General features: G+C 39.8%; 1 protein-coding gene across 1 annotated transcript in view; it reads right to left on the bottom strand.

The window, feature by feature from the left end:
• The window catches only part of KIF4A (kinesin family member 4A), a 118,877-nt gene that overhangs the window by 66,391 nt on the left and 36,395 nt on the right, over positions 1-16,091 (bottom strand). The window contains 3 exon segments of the mRNA XM_077774969.1: positions 778-839; positions 7,520-7,695; positions 8,312-8,428. Coding sequence (XP_077631095.1) covers positions 778-839; positions 7,520-7,695; positions 8,312-8,428 — 355 coding nt within the window.

Genomic DNA, 16,091 nt, shown 5'->3' with positions numbered 1-16,091 from the left:
TGAGATACAGTTGATTATAAAACTAGGGAAAGGAAAATACAAAATTGGTATGGAACATTTTGTAGAAATGCTTAAAAATTAGAGGGTGAAAAAAATCCTAGAGGGTGTATTTGATGAACAGAAGAACCACCCTAAAGGAGCACCTATTGGACAAAGCATGGACAATCTGAGTAATAAAACAAATAATGATAGCATTGGATGATAGCCCATAGAATAAAATAAATACCCATGAGTCTACATGGATATAAATAAGTAATCAAATACATAAATGGGGGAGAAAAGAAACAGCTCTTCCTCACAGTAGAATTCCAATGAATAGATTTCTGAGGCCAGAACCCATGTCTGTTCTATCACATCAGACTGCCTCAAAACCAAGTAGCACGTTTAGCAATATCCCTACCTTGATGCCAAGTGCTACCAGAAATGTTAGTCTATCAGAGGAAAACAACCATGAGAAGAAATGGCCTCTCCAAGAATAAACATTTAAAATNTGTGTCAGCATTTCTCCTGTCTTCTTCCTAAAAGACTGTATAGTAGTGCCTCAGTGGCTCAGTCGGTTAAGCCTCCAACTTCAGCTCAGGTCATGATCTCACAGCTTGTGAGGTCAAGCCCTACGTTGGGCTCTGTGCTGACAGCTCAGAGCCTGAAGCCTGTTTCAGATTCTGTGTCTCCCTCTCTCTCTGTCTCTCCCCTGATCACTCTCTCTCTCTCTCTCTCTCTCTCAAAAATAAGTAAACATTAAAATAAAAAAAAATAAAATTAGTTTATGACTCTTACTTTATAGATCCGGGCAGGGTACCTCCATGGGCTTGTAGCAACAAGACCTGTAGCTGTTGTACCTGGAAAAGCAAAGAAAAATAATAAGCTGATCACCAACCGAAAGCTAGTTATCCCCCGTCAGCTAAATTACTACAATTAGCCATAGAGTAATTCTACTCGGTACCTATGAAATCTAAAGCATATCTCAGGCCTTACAGAAATCATCAAGATTGACGATTCAATGACAAAAGTCTAAACATCATTATATGAATAGCTAGTACTCAGAACATGAGTTGTTCCTTTTACCTAAGCATCCATCTTAATGACTTTTTACTGAGTATCTATTTTTAAGACATTTTTTTACGTTGGGGCGCCTGGGTGGCTCATTTGGTTAAGCCTCTGACTTCAGCTCAGGTCATGATCTTGCAGTTTGTGAGTTCAAGCCCCACATCAGGCTCAGTGCTGTCAGCTCAGAGCCTGGAGCCTGCTTTGGATTCTGTGTCTCCCTCTCTCTCTGCCCCTCCCCCTCTCACACTCTGTCTCTCTCAAAAATAAATAATCACTAAATTAAAAAAAAATTTTAAGTTTATTTATTTATTTTTGAGAGAGAGAGTGAGAGAGAGCAAGAGAGGGAGGGGCAGAGAGAGAGAAAGAGAGAGAGAGAGAGAGAGAGAGAGAGGCTTCAAATGCTGGGCTTGAACCCACAAACTGTGAGATCATGACTTGAGCCCAAGTCTGATACTTAACCAGCTGAGCCACCCAGGCACCCCTTGAGTGTATATCTTTTTTTTAAAGTACACTCAGCCCTGGACTAGGTAATAGTCCAGCGAGTGGGATACGAGAATAAACTCTTGTGTTTTATTCTCAAGTTTATAATCTAGTGGACAAAGACAAGCCTATGGCCTGAAATAGTAAGAGACAATACAAGACAGAAGATGTGAATTCATAACGTACAGTTAAGTACTTTAGGGCTCTGAGAAGAAGCAAATTAATAAAATTCCAGAACAGTCAAAAGGAGGCTTCTTGGGGCTCGCTCTTAAACCAGAGTACATGCACATTCATCTTCTCATTCCCTCCTATGATGAAAGAGGATCTATTCCACCTCCGTGTCCTTGCTTGTGCTTTGGATCCCAAACTCTTTTTGCCTCCTGATGAATCATACTGTTTTCCCTTCTCTCTTCTATATCTTCTACATCTCCCTTTCTACAGGATCCTTTCTATTAAGATTAAAACATGTTCAAGTCTCTCCCATCTTAAAACAAAACAAATGCACCCTTCTCAATCCCACTTCCTATCTCTTTTGCCTTAGTTCTCTCCTTCACAAAGTTTGAGAGCACATCCCATTCCTGTTGCCTTCATTTCCTTTCATTCACCTCTCTCACCTGTTCAACCTATTCAAATCTGATTTCTGCTCACAGCATTCCACTGACATAACTCTTGTTAAGGTCACCAATGATCTGCATGTCACTATATCCTATGGGCATAGTCTTCATTTTACTTGACTATTTGGTAGCGTTTGGCTTACCAGATATCATCCTTTCCTGCTTTTCCTTCTACTCTTCTAGCTGATCTTCTAAGGCTCTTTCTTGGTTAACCTTCAGGCCAAGTGTCCTTTAGATGATAAGTCCTCAAAACTCATTATCAGTCTTCTTGCTTTAAACTCTCTCCTTAAAGTCTCATTTCTATGGTTTCAATTACCATCTATAAATGGGGGACTCCCAAACTTATCTCAAACACAAATCTTTTTGAATTTAGAGCTTTATATTCAACCATGTCCTAATTAATATTTCCACTTAGCTGTCTGCTATCCCCAAACCTGGTCCTTTTCTAGTGCACTCAAGGTCAGTGAATATGCAGCTTCACATGCCAGAAATTTGGTTGTTGAACCCTCATGCCCTTATCTAAGCCACCGATCACTTCTCTCCATCACCGTCGTCACCACCACCCTGAGTCTAAGCCACCATTTAGCTCTCTCTCGGACCTTATTTTTTAAAGTTTATTTATTTTGAGAGAGAGACCACGTGAGCAAGGGAGGGGCAGAGAAGGAAGGAGAGAGAGAGAATCCCAAGGAGGCTTCGCGCTGCCAGTGCAGAGCCAGACACAGGGCTGGAACTCATGAAACTGTGAGATCATAACCTGAGCCTAAACCAAGAGCTGGATGCTTAACCAACTGAGCCACCCAGGTGACCCACACTGTAGAAAATTCTTTNCGAACCGCGAGATCATGACCTAAGCGAAAGTCGGACGCTTAACCGACTAAGCCACCCAGGCGCTCCTGTAGTAACTTCTTTAAGTGGCTTCCATGAATCCATTCCACTATAATCCATTTCCACACANGAAAGTCGGACGCTTAACCGACTAAGCCACCCAGGCGCCCCTAGATCATTTTTAACATAGTCCATGAGGCTTGATGAGGTCTCTGCTTCTTCTCTAGTCTCATACTGGAATATTCTTTCCTGGCTCCCTCCACTCTAGCCACACTGGCAGTCTGTCAGTTCTTCAAGGGCACTATATGCCTTCCAAAATCAGGACCTTTTAAGACTTGGTATATGCCTGGCACTGCTCTGAGTGCTTTCCATGTATTAATTCATCTAACCCTCACAAAAGCCCTATGAAGCAGGTATAATTATTCCCATTTTATAGATAGGGAAACTGAGGCACAGAGAACTTGCCCAAGGTACATATTCAGTGAGTTATAAAGGCAGGATTTGAATGTGGGCAATCTGACTGCAGTGTCAACGCTTTTAACCACTATACTTTGTTACATCTGCTTTTTCTTCTCCGTGGATGCCTCTTCCTTGTTTTCTTTCTTTTCCTACTCAGTTCCTGCAATCTCAGCTTACATGTGGCTACCACAGGGAAGCCTTCTCAGCTTGGATATATAACAGAAGACCCTGTTCCATAATGTCATACTACCCTACATAGTACACTATCTCATTTTAAAATGATATGTTGATATGATTACATGTTTGGTGTTTGTCACTCCCACTGGCAGTAAGTAAGTTCCATGAAAGCAGAGACTGTGTCTGCTTTGTTCAACAATGGATCCCAACACAATATCTGGCACATAATGGTGTCAATACATATTTATTGTTGAATGAATGAACAAATAAATGACTAGGAATAAGAGCGTTTTTGACATTAGAAATACACATGAAAGAAAATGGAGGGGCAGAACTGAGTATGGTATTTTATAATTGAGATGATACTATTAACAGGTAAATTACTTGTATTTTGTACAATGACCCCTAGGAGGGAAGGAAATAGGGGAAGAGAAAGGAAGGGAAGCTTCAGACTAACTGAATAGTAGCTATTATCACCAAGGAGGAAGGCCAGAAATGAAGTGAGCACTAGACAGTTGGGAAATACTAGATTGCCAGTGGAAAGAGTACCCTGGAAGGTAAGAAAACTTGACCACTGCAAGCCTGGGTTGATCCAACTACTCACCTTCTCATCTCCTCTACCAGTGCTACTGAGCTGTTACACAACCAGTTATATTGATACCACCACAAATGCATGCTCCTAGTCAGCTACCTCTTCCATTTCCATGATTTCAAGTCTCTGTGGTCTCTTCCACCTCTTTACCCTATTATCTGGTTGCTTGCTCTTAGAACATGACTTTGCTTCCAACTGCACCGAGAAGTTAAAGCTCATCAGGCTGAAAATCCCTCAATTTTCCTTCTCCCTCTAAATAATTTCACTGTATTCTTCCTATCCCAACTTCGTTTCTTCTAGTCTTGGTAGCAGGTATCCCCTCTATGGTCAAAAGCAAATCCCTCTTTATTTGTGCTCAGGATCTCAACTACTTGGAGAAGATCCCTTAGCAACTAGTCCCTATACTCAGTTTTAGTCTCTCCCAATTGGTTCTTTCACTTGCTCAAGTCTCTTCCATTCTTAAAAAAAAAAAAATGCTTATTTTATTTATTTTGAGACAGAGAGAGACGGCAGGAAGAGAGAGAGAGAGATACTGCGTGAGTGGGGGAGGGGGAGAGAGAGAGAGAGAGAGAGAGAGAGAGAATCCCAAGCTCAGCACAGAGCCAATGCAGGGCTTGATACTACAAACCATGAGATCATGACGTGAGTCAAAATCAAGAGTCAGACGCTCAACTGACTGAGTCACCCAGGCACACCCCAAGCCTTTCCATCTTTTAAAAAAAAATTTAATGTTTGCTTATTTTTGAGAGAGAAAGAGAAAGAGAGAGAGAGCGAGAGAGAGAGAGAGCGAGCTTGAACAGGGGAGGGTCAGAGAGAGAGGGAGACACAGAATCTGAAGCAGGCTCCAGACTCTGAGCTGTCAGCACACAGCCTGACACAGGGCTTGAACCCACGAACTGCACCATCACGNGAGCTAAAGTCGGATACCTAACTGACTGAGCCACCCAGGTGCCCCGCCTCTTCTCTCTTTTTAAAAAACAAACAGGGGTGCCTGGGTGGCTCAGCAGGTTGAGCGTCCGACTTTGGCTCAGGTCATGATCTCATGGTTCGTGGATTCGAGCCTGGCATCGGGTTCTGTACTGACAGCTCAGAGCCTGGAGCCTGTTTCAGATTCTGTGTGTGTCTCTCTCTCTCTGCTCCTCCCTCACTCGTGCTCTGTCTTTCTCTATCTCAAAATTAAATAAAATTAAAACAAACCAAAAAAACCCCCCAAACCAAACAGACCTACATTCTTTGACCCTTGACTACCTAGCTATTGCCTTCTTTCATTTTGCCTTCTTGCAAGAAGAGCCTACCAACTTCTTCCACTTCCTTATCTAGCATTCACTGTCCATCCCACAACAATATGAACCTCTTCTCACTGAAGTCACCAATAACCTCCTTGCTGATTAAAAAACAAAACAAAACAAAACAAAACCAATGGAAACTTTTCAGTCTTTATTTTACTTTACACTTCTTTATAAATTTGTACTTTTTAAAAATAACTTTGTACTTTCAATGGTCCTTGAAACTTTCTTCCCTTGTCTTCCATGATACCACTTGTTTTTTCTTCCTACCTGTTGGCTCCTTCTTAGTCTCTCTTTTTTGTCTTCCTTCTTTTCCCCACTCATTAAAAACTGCTGTTCCCCCAGAGTTCTGTCTTTGGCCTTCTCTTTTTGGCCTTTTACTCATTCAGCAAATATTTAGTGAGTACCTTGAATGTGCCATTTGATCTCATCCATTCTATAATAATTTCAGATTCCATCTAAATGCTAATGGCTCTCAAATCTGTATCTTCAATTCATACCTCTCTACATTAAACCCAAATGACCAGCTATGTTTGAACAACTCTACTTACATGTACCCCACGTTCTTCAAATTCAAAATGCCCCAAACTGAATTTCATCATTTTCATTGTGTGTCTGGTTTCTTTCACACAACATTATTTTTATGAGATTCACCCATGTTTTTCACTCTGGTTACAAAGAGTTAATTTTATTAATTTAAAAATAAAAATCCCCCTTGGGGCACCTGGGTGGCTTGATCGGTTAAGCCTCCGACTTTGGCTCAGGTCATGATCTCGTGGTTCGTGGGTTCGAGCCCCGCGTCAGGCTCTGTGCTGACAGCCAGCTCAGAGCCTGGAGCCTGTTTCAAATTCGGTGTCTCCTTCTCTCTCTCTCTCCTGCTCATGCTGTCTCTCTCTCCCTCTCTCAGAAATAAATTTAAAAAATCAATAAATCAATCAATATGTAAATAAATAAATTTAAAAAAAATTCCCCCTTGACCCTGTTTTTCCTCCTGTATTTCCTGACTCAATGATTGGTACTACCATTTTAATCAGTTGTCCAAGTAAGAAACCTGAGAACAAACTTGATTCTCCCTACTGACCCTTCCACATCAAATTTCTTACTAAGCAAGCTCTGACATTCTACTTTCTTGGGTTCTTTTCTTTCTAATTTGTACCCTCCTCTTTATTTCTATAGCTACTGTCTTTAGTTTAGGCCATAGTTCTCACCGGGGTTATTATGATAGCCTACAGTAGATCTGTGGGGGATGTGTTCCAAGACCCCCGGTGGATGCCTCAAACTGTGGATAGTACTGAACTCTATATACTATGTTTTTTCCCATACATACATACTATAATAAAAGTTATGTGACTGTGATCCCCCTTCTCAAAATATCTTATTGTACTGTCCTTACCCTTTTCCTTGTGATGATATGAGATGATAAAATGCCTACGTAATGAGTGTCTAAGTGAGGTGAATGACATAGGCACTGTGATGTAGTGTTAGGCTACTATTAACCTTCTGACAATACGCAAGGAGAATCACCTGCTTCCAGTCCATGGGTGACCATGGGTAACTGAAACTATGGAAAGTGAAATCATGGATAAGGGGGATACTAGTGTAATTTGTTTTCCTACTTCAAGTTATACCTACTTCTAATCTACTTTCTGTATACTTGCTAGAGTGATCTCCCTAAAGCATGCATATCACCATATAGCCCACTTACTTAAAATCTTTCAATAGCTTTCCACAGCTTTCTGGTTGAATTTCAAATTCTCTAAGAGGTTATATAAGGACTTTGGAGATCTAATTCTTGCCTACCTCTCTTGACTCATCTCCCACTGCTCACTTTTTTATCAGTGAAATCTCCAATGCCACTCCCAAATCTTAAATATGATAATAAACATGTTAACAGGAATTACCTTAAGATTTTCCCAAACCAACAGAATGCTTAGCTAATATCTCTAATCTTCTGGTAGAGAAGAAGCTGAGAAACAGAAGCTCTATCATTCCACCCACATACTTAAAATTTTTCCCATCAAATTGTAAGTCCCTTTTACCTGTTGCTTCAGATGATTAAGTTCAGCCGTTTGGGGATCGATATTAACAACAGGTTTGTTCTTGATTTTTCTTGCTCTGTCAGCATAGCGAAGGGTATTTAGTGTTTCTTCTAGATTGGAGTCAGCAGGACTCACACAGGCTATCATAAGAGTATGGCTATTACCTCCTAGAGAATCTGAAAAAGAACAACAGGAGAAAATAAAATCAAGCAAGCAGGATGCAAGTAAAGCTGTCCATTTAGGTCGGTGCCTTCAAACTCAGAGCTCTAAGGAAAAAATTCTTTATAATCTGCATATTTCCTGTTAGGAAAAATACTAAGATTTTTTTGATGTGTAAATGATATAGTTTAGAATCCTATTCCATGTGTCCCCATTCGTAAGATTGTGATTTCAGCAGTTAGTTGAGTTAAAAACAATTCGGGCCTAGCCCAAGTAGGTTAGGAGCCACTGTTGAAATTAAACATTCTTAGGATGCCCCCTCTAGGTAGGTTTTAATTCTTCAGGGAGTTCTGCTTATGAAATACTAATAAACAGTAATCAAGTTCATTTTCGGTTACAAACTACTAAGTTCAGTTGGCATTCTGTAGATTTCTTGGCTCTCAAAGCCATCTATGAAGACACCTTTCCATTATCTTATAAGCCTGCTTGCCAACAGGTAGGTCTCTTTCCAATTTATCGGTTAGACAGTTCTGTATGGGATAGTCCAAAAATCTGCTTACTGATGCCGTCTTCACTTTCTCAGCACTATTCCTCTGAGTTACTCTCTTATTTTTAGAGGCACTCTGGGCTTACCTTGAAGCAGTCGAGTCAACTTGGAATCTCTGTAGGGCACAAAGCCACCCTTTTTGTCATCTCCAAGAGCACTGATTACATTTCCCAAGCACAGGAGGCCTCGGTTAATATTAATGCCTAGCAGCAGGAAACACAATTTTAAATTGCTTGGTAGAGCATCGAACATATACCTACATAAAATAAAAACCTCACAGAAATATTAAATCATCAGTCTTAAGGAGACTTCCTGATCCTGTTTGCTTTTCTGATGACAAAGGTCTAAATGTTGGATACGCACAAGTGAATTTGTTGACACTTCTTGCCCTTTCCCATGGAAACAAAGTAGACAGATAACTATCACCATGACAACAACCATTTGTATATTTACTTTTCATACCCATTCCCACTTTTAATTCTCAAATTAGTGCTGAGAAATTAGATGAACAGCTATTTTTTAACATGTCACTAAATTATTTTTACTATCATTCTTACTTTACAGATAAGGAAACTAGTTCAGAGTTTCTATGACTTGTCTAAGGTCAAACAGCTGGTGAGTGGTAGGCCTGACATTCCATCTTGGGATTTTAGTTAAGTCTGATGCTCTTTCTTTCACACCACACAGGAATACATTTTCTCTTGTTGCTTTGAAAAGGGTAAAGATTCTTTTCTACTTCTTTAATTCCAAAGTTTGTTTTTTAAACTCTGAAGTCCTTCTAAAGCCTCTGACCTTCCCATGATTACATTTACTGTGAAAAACCTACATAGTATAGTGGTTAAGTGCATGGGCTTTAGTGTTAGATAGACCTAGGTTCTAATCCTCGCTCTATCACAGACTACCTATATGATTTTGGGTAAGTTCTGCTCTAAAATGAGGCACATCTATCTACTTCATTGGGTTGTGGTGGGGAATTAAATGAGATACTCATACAAAGTGGGGCGCCTAGGTGGCTCAGTCGACTGAGTGTCCTACTTCGACTCAGGTCATGATCGCACGGTTCGTAGGTTCAAGCCCTGCATCCAGCTCTCTGCTGTCAGCACAGAGCCTACTTCAGATCCTGTCCCCTTCTCTCTGCCCTTACCCTGCTCATGTGCTCTCTCTCAAAAATAAAAAAAAAGATAATTATACAAAGTTAAATGATAAACAAATGGTATCATTTTTATTAACGCTACTCTTTTATTTACTTAGCCATACTTTGGACTCTCATACAATCAGAAATAACTGTATCTACAAGATCCTGAGCTCCAAAACTCCTCTCTGACTGCATTCTACTAGCCTTTCATTTCTTTCATGGACCTGAGTCGAAGTCGGACACTCAATCGACTGAGCCACCTAGGCATCCCACTTTGTATAAGTATCTCATTTAACCCCCCACCACAACCCAATGAGGTAGATAGATGTACCTCATTTTTGGGCAGAACTTACCCAAAATCATATAGGTACTCTGTGATAGAGCCAGGATTAGATAAATGATAAATACATTGTGGAGATCAAAGTTATCTTCCAGGCAAGGTTTCCCTCTCCTCACCTCACAGCCTTTTCTTTGCTGTTATTGATTCCTTCATCCTTCTCCTCATTTCAGAGGAGTAAATAACCACCTATAGTTCCCCTTTAACCTGCTGGTGTCTCTAGTCCCCCATTTTCTCTGGGACCCTGAAACCTTTGATGTTCTCCCTCTCTCTTAGATCTTCAATTTATTTTCCCTTCACTAATTCCTTCTTTTCAGTATATATATACATGCTCAAATCTCCCCAATCTAAAATAAAACCAATCCCTTCAAGCAACCATTCCTGTCTTTTCCATTTATTGCCAGCTGAAAGGGATACCATTTTTCAGGGCTATTTATCCTACCCAGGATGTGAAGGAGAGTCTTCTGAGATTTATCAAAGCTGCTCACCAATACCTGTACTAATCCTTATTATATTAGTTCATTCCTTTCTTTTCTTTCCCCTTTGAGCCAAACAGAACACAGTTCCATCTCACTGGCTCATATCCCATCTGGGATGTTAAGGAAGAGACTGATGATGTTTTTCAAACCTGCTGAGCAAAAAACTTCCATCTATAGTTTCATATAAGAACAACAATAAAAAAAATCTAGATGAACCCTGAGAAGAATCTATGGCAACTCTGATCTAAGCAAGAATCATCCACTTGGGTATAAAGAGGCTTTTTTTTTTTTTTCTTTTTCATGAGAATTGGAACTTTGGAATAGAAAGAAGCAAGGGAAATGAATGTCTCTCTAGAAAGAAACCATCACAAAACAGGATTTGATTTTCTGCTAAGAGATTTAAAATGATGAGTTCTTGACATGGATGGAGTATATACATCATACACTGGAAAGAACATGTTTGCAGAGATTTAAATTTCTGATCAATGATGGCTATGGAGAAAAAAAAATGTCCAGATAAAATTATAAAACCAGAAGTTTTTCTAAGGATAAGACTAGATCAATCAAGAAGATGATCAAGAATATTATTTGACATTTTTGGGTGTTTATTTACTATGGCAACAAACAAATTTTGCTTTTTAGGGGACATCTGGCAATATCTGGAGATGTTTTGGTTGTCACAATTTGTGGGGTGGCAGAGAGTGCTACTGGTATCTGGTGGTTAGAGGGCAAGGATGCCACTANNCCAAATTATTTGATCTGAAATATCAATAGTGCCACAGCTGAGAAACCCTGCTCTATAGATGAAGAAAATATCTGCAAGCCTAAGGCAGGTAGCTAAGTAAAATGGGGTGAAAAAGGGAATTAATATAGTATCGATATGGTGCGCCTAGTCAGAGAGAAAGGGAATGATCTGTTACTGCAANAAGGATAGAGTGGAAAGTAATTTGATTAGGACACAGAATCTTCCTTCAAACTCTGCCTCTGCGACCTACCAATATGTGTGAACTTGTATAAGCCAATTAAACTCTCCTTTATTCATAAAACATGTGTAATACATACCTTACCTCGGGGGACTATGATAAAAATCAAGTGTGATGGGGCGCCTGGGTGGCTTAGTCGGTTAAGCATCCGACTTTCGCTTAGGTCATGATCTCGCGGTTCGTGGGTTCGAGCCCCGCGTCAGGCTCTGTGCTGACTGCCCGCTCAGAGCCTGGAGCCTGTGTCAGTCTGTGACTCCCTCTCTCTCTGACCCTCCCCTGCTCACGCTGTCTCTCTCTCTCTCTCCTAGAAATAAATAAAAACATTTAAAAAAAAAATCAAGTGTGATCTACAAAGTGCTACCTACATGTAAGTTTTTATTAATAGAGTAGATGAACTTGGATTATTTGTATTTCTACTAAATTACATGAGGCTCAAAGCAGAGCACCTGACAAATTCCTAATCTACTCTGATGACAGTTTCTTCACTCAGAAGATACTGTGAGTGAATAAGGAAATGGCTGTTTCAAGCTGATACACACGGAAGAACTGATTTTATAAGTAAAATGACGGGAATCTGTTTATTGGGGACTGAGGGNTGCTTGATGTTAAAAAAACAGATCTCCAAAATTCAGAAAAAAGACAACTAACTTTCTGGGAACAGGATGTACTAAAAGAGAAAAAGGATAGAAGGCTTTCAAAACATAAAATTGTAAGTATCTAGTTACAAATCATTCCAATAAAAAATCGATGAAATCAATGTAGAAATTCGTAGAAATCAATGTAACAAACTCATATACAAAAAGAACACAGAGCATCATAGGGAAGTTTGACCACCAGCATTTCTCTCCTCTCTCTCCTTAAAGCACCACTAAAAGGAATTTTATTTATTTTTTAAATATTTTATTTATTTTTGAGAGAGAGATAGAGACAGCATGAGCAGGGGAGGATCAGAGCGAGAGGGAGGCACAGAATCTGAAACAGGCTCCAGGCTCTGAGCTGTCAGCACAGAGCCCGATGCGGGGCTCGAACCCACGAGCCGTGAGACCATGTCCTGAGCCGAGGTCGGACGCTCAACTGACTGAGCCACCCAGGCGTCCCTTAAAAGTACTCACCCATAAGATTACAGAACATAGGAGAGAAATATCAGTGGAGAAGAGGTTTCAACATATTTTTAGAGTATAGGTAGAAAAGCAATAACTGACTTAGCAAGATGGAAGAAGCCTCAATCTGAAGAGCCTTCGGAGGGACAATAATGACGACAGTGACAATAACAGCTATTTATATAGTGTTTACTATAAGCCAGACACTATTCTAGGTACTTTATACATATTAACTCATTTAATCCTCACAATAGTCCTATAAAGTATGATCATACCTATACTGACAGATATAAGAGCTGAAGCACAGAAAGGTTAGGGAAGTGGCCTAAGGTCACACAGTAAGTAAGTGGCAGAGTCAGGACTCAAATAAAGGCAGTCTGGTTCCAAAGTCCATGGTCTTAATCTCTATGCTCTATGGAAATGTGCTGACTCAGAGGCACCAAGTACACTGGAAAGGGGACAGACTTGAGGCTGAAAAGAGGGCACTGGTAGAAAATACATATAAAGAACTTTGGAACTCTCAAGTCTCTGCCCCAGAGCCATGCAATTAACGTGTTCCCCATTCTCCATCATTCCCAGGTTACTTAATGGGATGGTTTTTCTAATACCCACCCATTAAATGTTGATATTCTCTTGAAACTGTCTTAAGCTCTTGGCTTACTATCTATATTCTCCCTAGGTTATTTTATACAGCCTAGAGTTCCAGTAAATACCTATAAGAATGACTCCCTAATCTGCATCTCCAAACCAGACCCCTCTCTGTTGTCCAAAGCTATATTTTGGCTGCCTGCTGAATACCCTCCAGTGGGCTGTGCCCATGAGGCACTGCATAACAATACTGGACAAAACAGAATTCATCTTTCAGTGTGAAATCTTTTTCACTTCCAGCATTGTTCCTTTCCATTTTCTCGCCATCTAACCAGTCATCCAACAAACAGTAAACCTGAGACATCCTGGACTTATCTTTTTTCTCACCCTACACATCCGAGTCCTTTTCATCAAATACTTAGTGAATAGGCACAATGTTTCACCACTGTGCTAGTATTAGAGATACAAAGATGAGTAAGTCACAATTCCCACTCTCAAGGAGTTCATAATCTAAAAGGAGAGACAGGTGCACAAACAAAAATAATTGCAAATATAACATTAAAGGAAGAGACACGTATAGTCAAAATGGGTTCTCATAAGAGGGAGTGGTAAACTACCCGGGAAGGTAACAGACGGCTTCAGAAAAGAATGAAAAATTTGATCTGAGCTGTGAAGGCTGACTAGAACAGTGCCAGTGGAGGAGGGAAGGGTAGGAAAGAACAGTGCAGGGCATTCCAGGCAGAGGAAGTAGCATATGCCAAGGCACATATTTGTGAAGAACTACGGGTAGTTCAATATGAATACAATGCAAGTTATGAGATGGAGAGTGACAAATAATGAGGTCAGAGCATAGCTCGGGAGAGATCGTAAGCGCACGACAGATAGGTCGGTCTCAGGTATTTGTATTTCTCCCGTAGGGCAGTGGTCTTCAAACTGTGTCCCTCAGAACCTTAGGGATACTTTAGGGAACCGCAGAGATTCTTCAGAGTTTCTGCAATGGTCATTTGGGTTTTGTTTTTAAATTTTTTTTACTGTGGTAAGATAGGAACACTTGGGTGGCTCAGTCAGTTAAGTGTCCAACTTTGGCTCAGGTTCGTGAATTTGAGCCCCACATCAGCCTCAGAGCTGACAGCTCAGAGCCTGGAACTTACTGTGTTAAGATATAAGTGACATAAAATTTACCATTTTAACCATTTTTAAGTGTACAGGTCAGTAGCATTAAGTACATTCACACTGTTGTTTACCATCACCACTACTTACAGTCATTTTAACTATTTTAAAAACTGTCTTTCCACAGCTCACTCCAGTGTGCTGTATTTCAAATCTTAACATTCTGGAGTCTACCAACACACTGTCTTGTGCAGCAAGGTTAATTAATTTTTCTGCAGTCTTTGAAAATACTTCTAATATATGTGCATGTCTGAATGTCTTGCAAATGTGTATTTTAAAGCTGTGGCTTTGCATAAACTTTTTCCTGGTCACATGCTCACTCATGGAAAATTGTGCAAGTTATTATACCACTATAGTAAAAGTTTGTACAGAAACACCAGGCAGAGGTAGTTCCTCAAATTCATGCACTCATCACTGCATCATCATCAGTTGTGTGGTACCAAATGAATGTTTGCAATCTACATGTCCACTGATGGATGAATAGACACATAGAAGTCAGTGTACACACACACACATACACACAAAGGAATATTATTCAGCCACATAAAAGAAGGATATCCTACCTTTTGCAACATGGATGAACCTGGAGAACAAACATTATGCTAAGTGAAATAAGTCAGATGGAGAAAGACAAATACTGTATGTTCTCACTTATACATGGAATCTAAACAAGCTGAACTCACAGAAAGAGTGGAATGGTGGCTGCTAGAGGCTGAGGAGTGAGAGAAATGGGGAGATGTTGGTTAAAGAGTACAAACTTCCAGCTATTAGATGAGTAAGTTCTGGGGATCTCGTGTAAAGCACGGTGACTATAATTAACATTATAGTATTATATACTTGATAGTTGTTAAGAGAGTAAATCTTAAATGTTAGCACCATGTACGCGCATGCACACACACACACACACAAATTATATGAGTGGATAGAGGTGTTAACTAACCTTACTGTGATAATCTTTTCACAATATATACATGTATCCAATAATCACACCTTAAACTTGCATATATGCCAATAATATCTCAATAAAAGCTGGAAAAAAGATTAAATGCGATAGCACATATGAAGTACTTAGCGAATGGCACTCCAGAAAAAAAGTTTCAGTGCTTTGTGTAAACTTTGCAAGTATCCTGTTAAGCATTTATAGTTATCACATAATATAAACTAGAAAAGATATTGCTAGTGATAAAACGTTGGATTTAAATGTCCTATCATGTGAAACTCCTGGATCTAGTTAAATAGTTGAGGAGAATCCTGAGGTTGTAATTTGGGTTGTTAAAAAGTGTTTAGGGGCATTGGGGTGGCTCAGTCGATTGAGTGGCCCATTCTTGATTTTGGCTCAGATCACCATCCCAGGGTCATGGGATTGAGCCCCACATCGGGCTCTGCACTGAGTGTGGAGCTTGCTTAAGATTATCTCTCTTTCTCCCTATGCTCCTCTCCTCTGCTTGTGTGTGCTCTCTCTCAAATGAAAAAATAAATAAATAAAAGTGCTTATAATTCACAGCTACATATCAGTATGAATCAGGATATTCTTGGTAATGTGTCACCAGAATAAATTATAGGAAAAATTAGATGCAAAACCTTAAATAAGATTCTGTCATCCAGAATCCCCATTATGTCATATACTAAGATGAAGAATGTTCACTAGAGCTTACTTTGTAATAGTGAACACCTAGAATCAACCTAAATGTTCATCAGTAAGGGAATGGTATAGTAAATACAATGGTATATCTATACAATATGTAGACATGAAAAAGAATGTGGTAGAGCTATTTAAGTTAACATGGGACAACCTCCAACATATATCATTCAGTGAAACAAATAAAGGGTAGACTAGAACAGAGTACATTACATGCCTCTATTTGTATAGAAAGAGAAAATACCTAGAAATGTGGACTGGGGATTTGGGGAAAGAGAAAAATTTGCTTTTCATTATAGTGCATTTAAAAAAGTTTTTACTTCAATATAATTATTTAGATTCACAGGAAGTTGCAAAGAAACGTACAGGAAGGTCTTGTGCACCATTCACCCAGCCTCCCCAATGGTAACATATTGCACAGCTATAGCACAGTAT

This window comes from Crocuta crocuta, unplaced genomic scaffold (assembly GCF_008692635.1).
Source record: "Crocuta crocuta isolate KB4526 unplaced genomic scaffold, BGI_CrCroc_1.0 scaffold394, whole genome shotgun sequence".
In the NCBI taxonomy this organism is placed as follows: Eukaryota; Metazoa; Chordata; class Mammalia; order Carnivora; family Hyaenidae; genus Crocuta; species Crocuta crocuta.
This window is presented reverse-complemented; position numbering and strand designations above follow the sequence as displayed.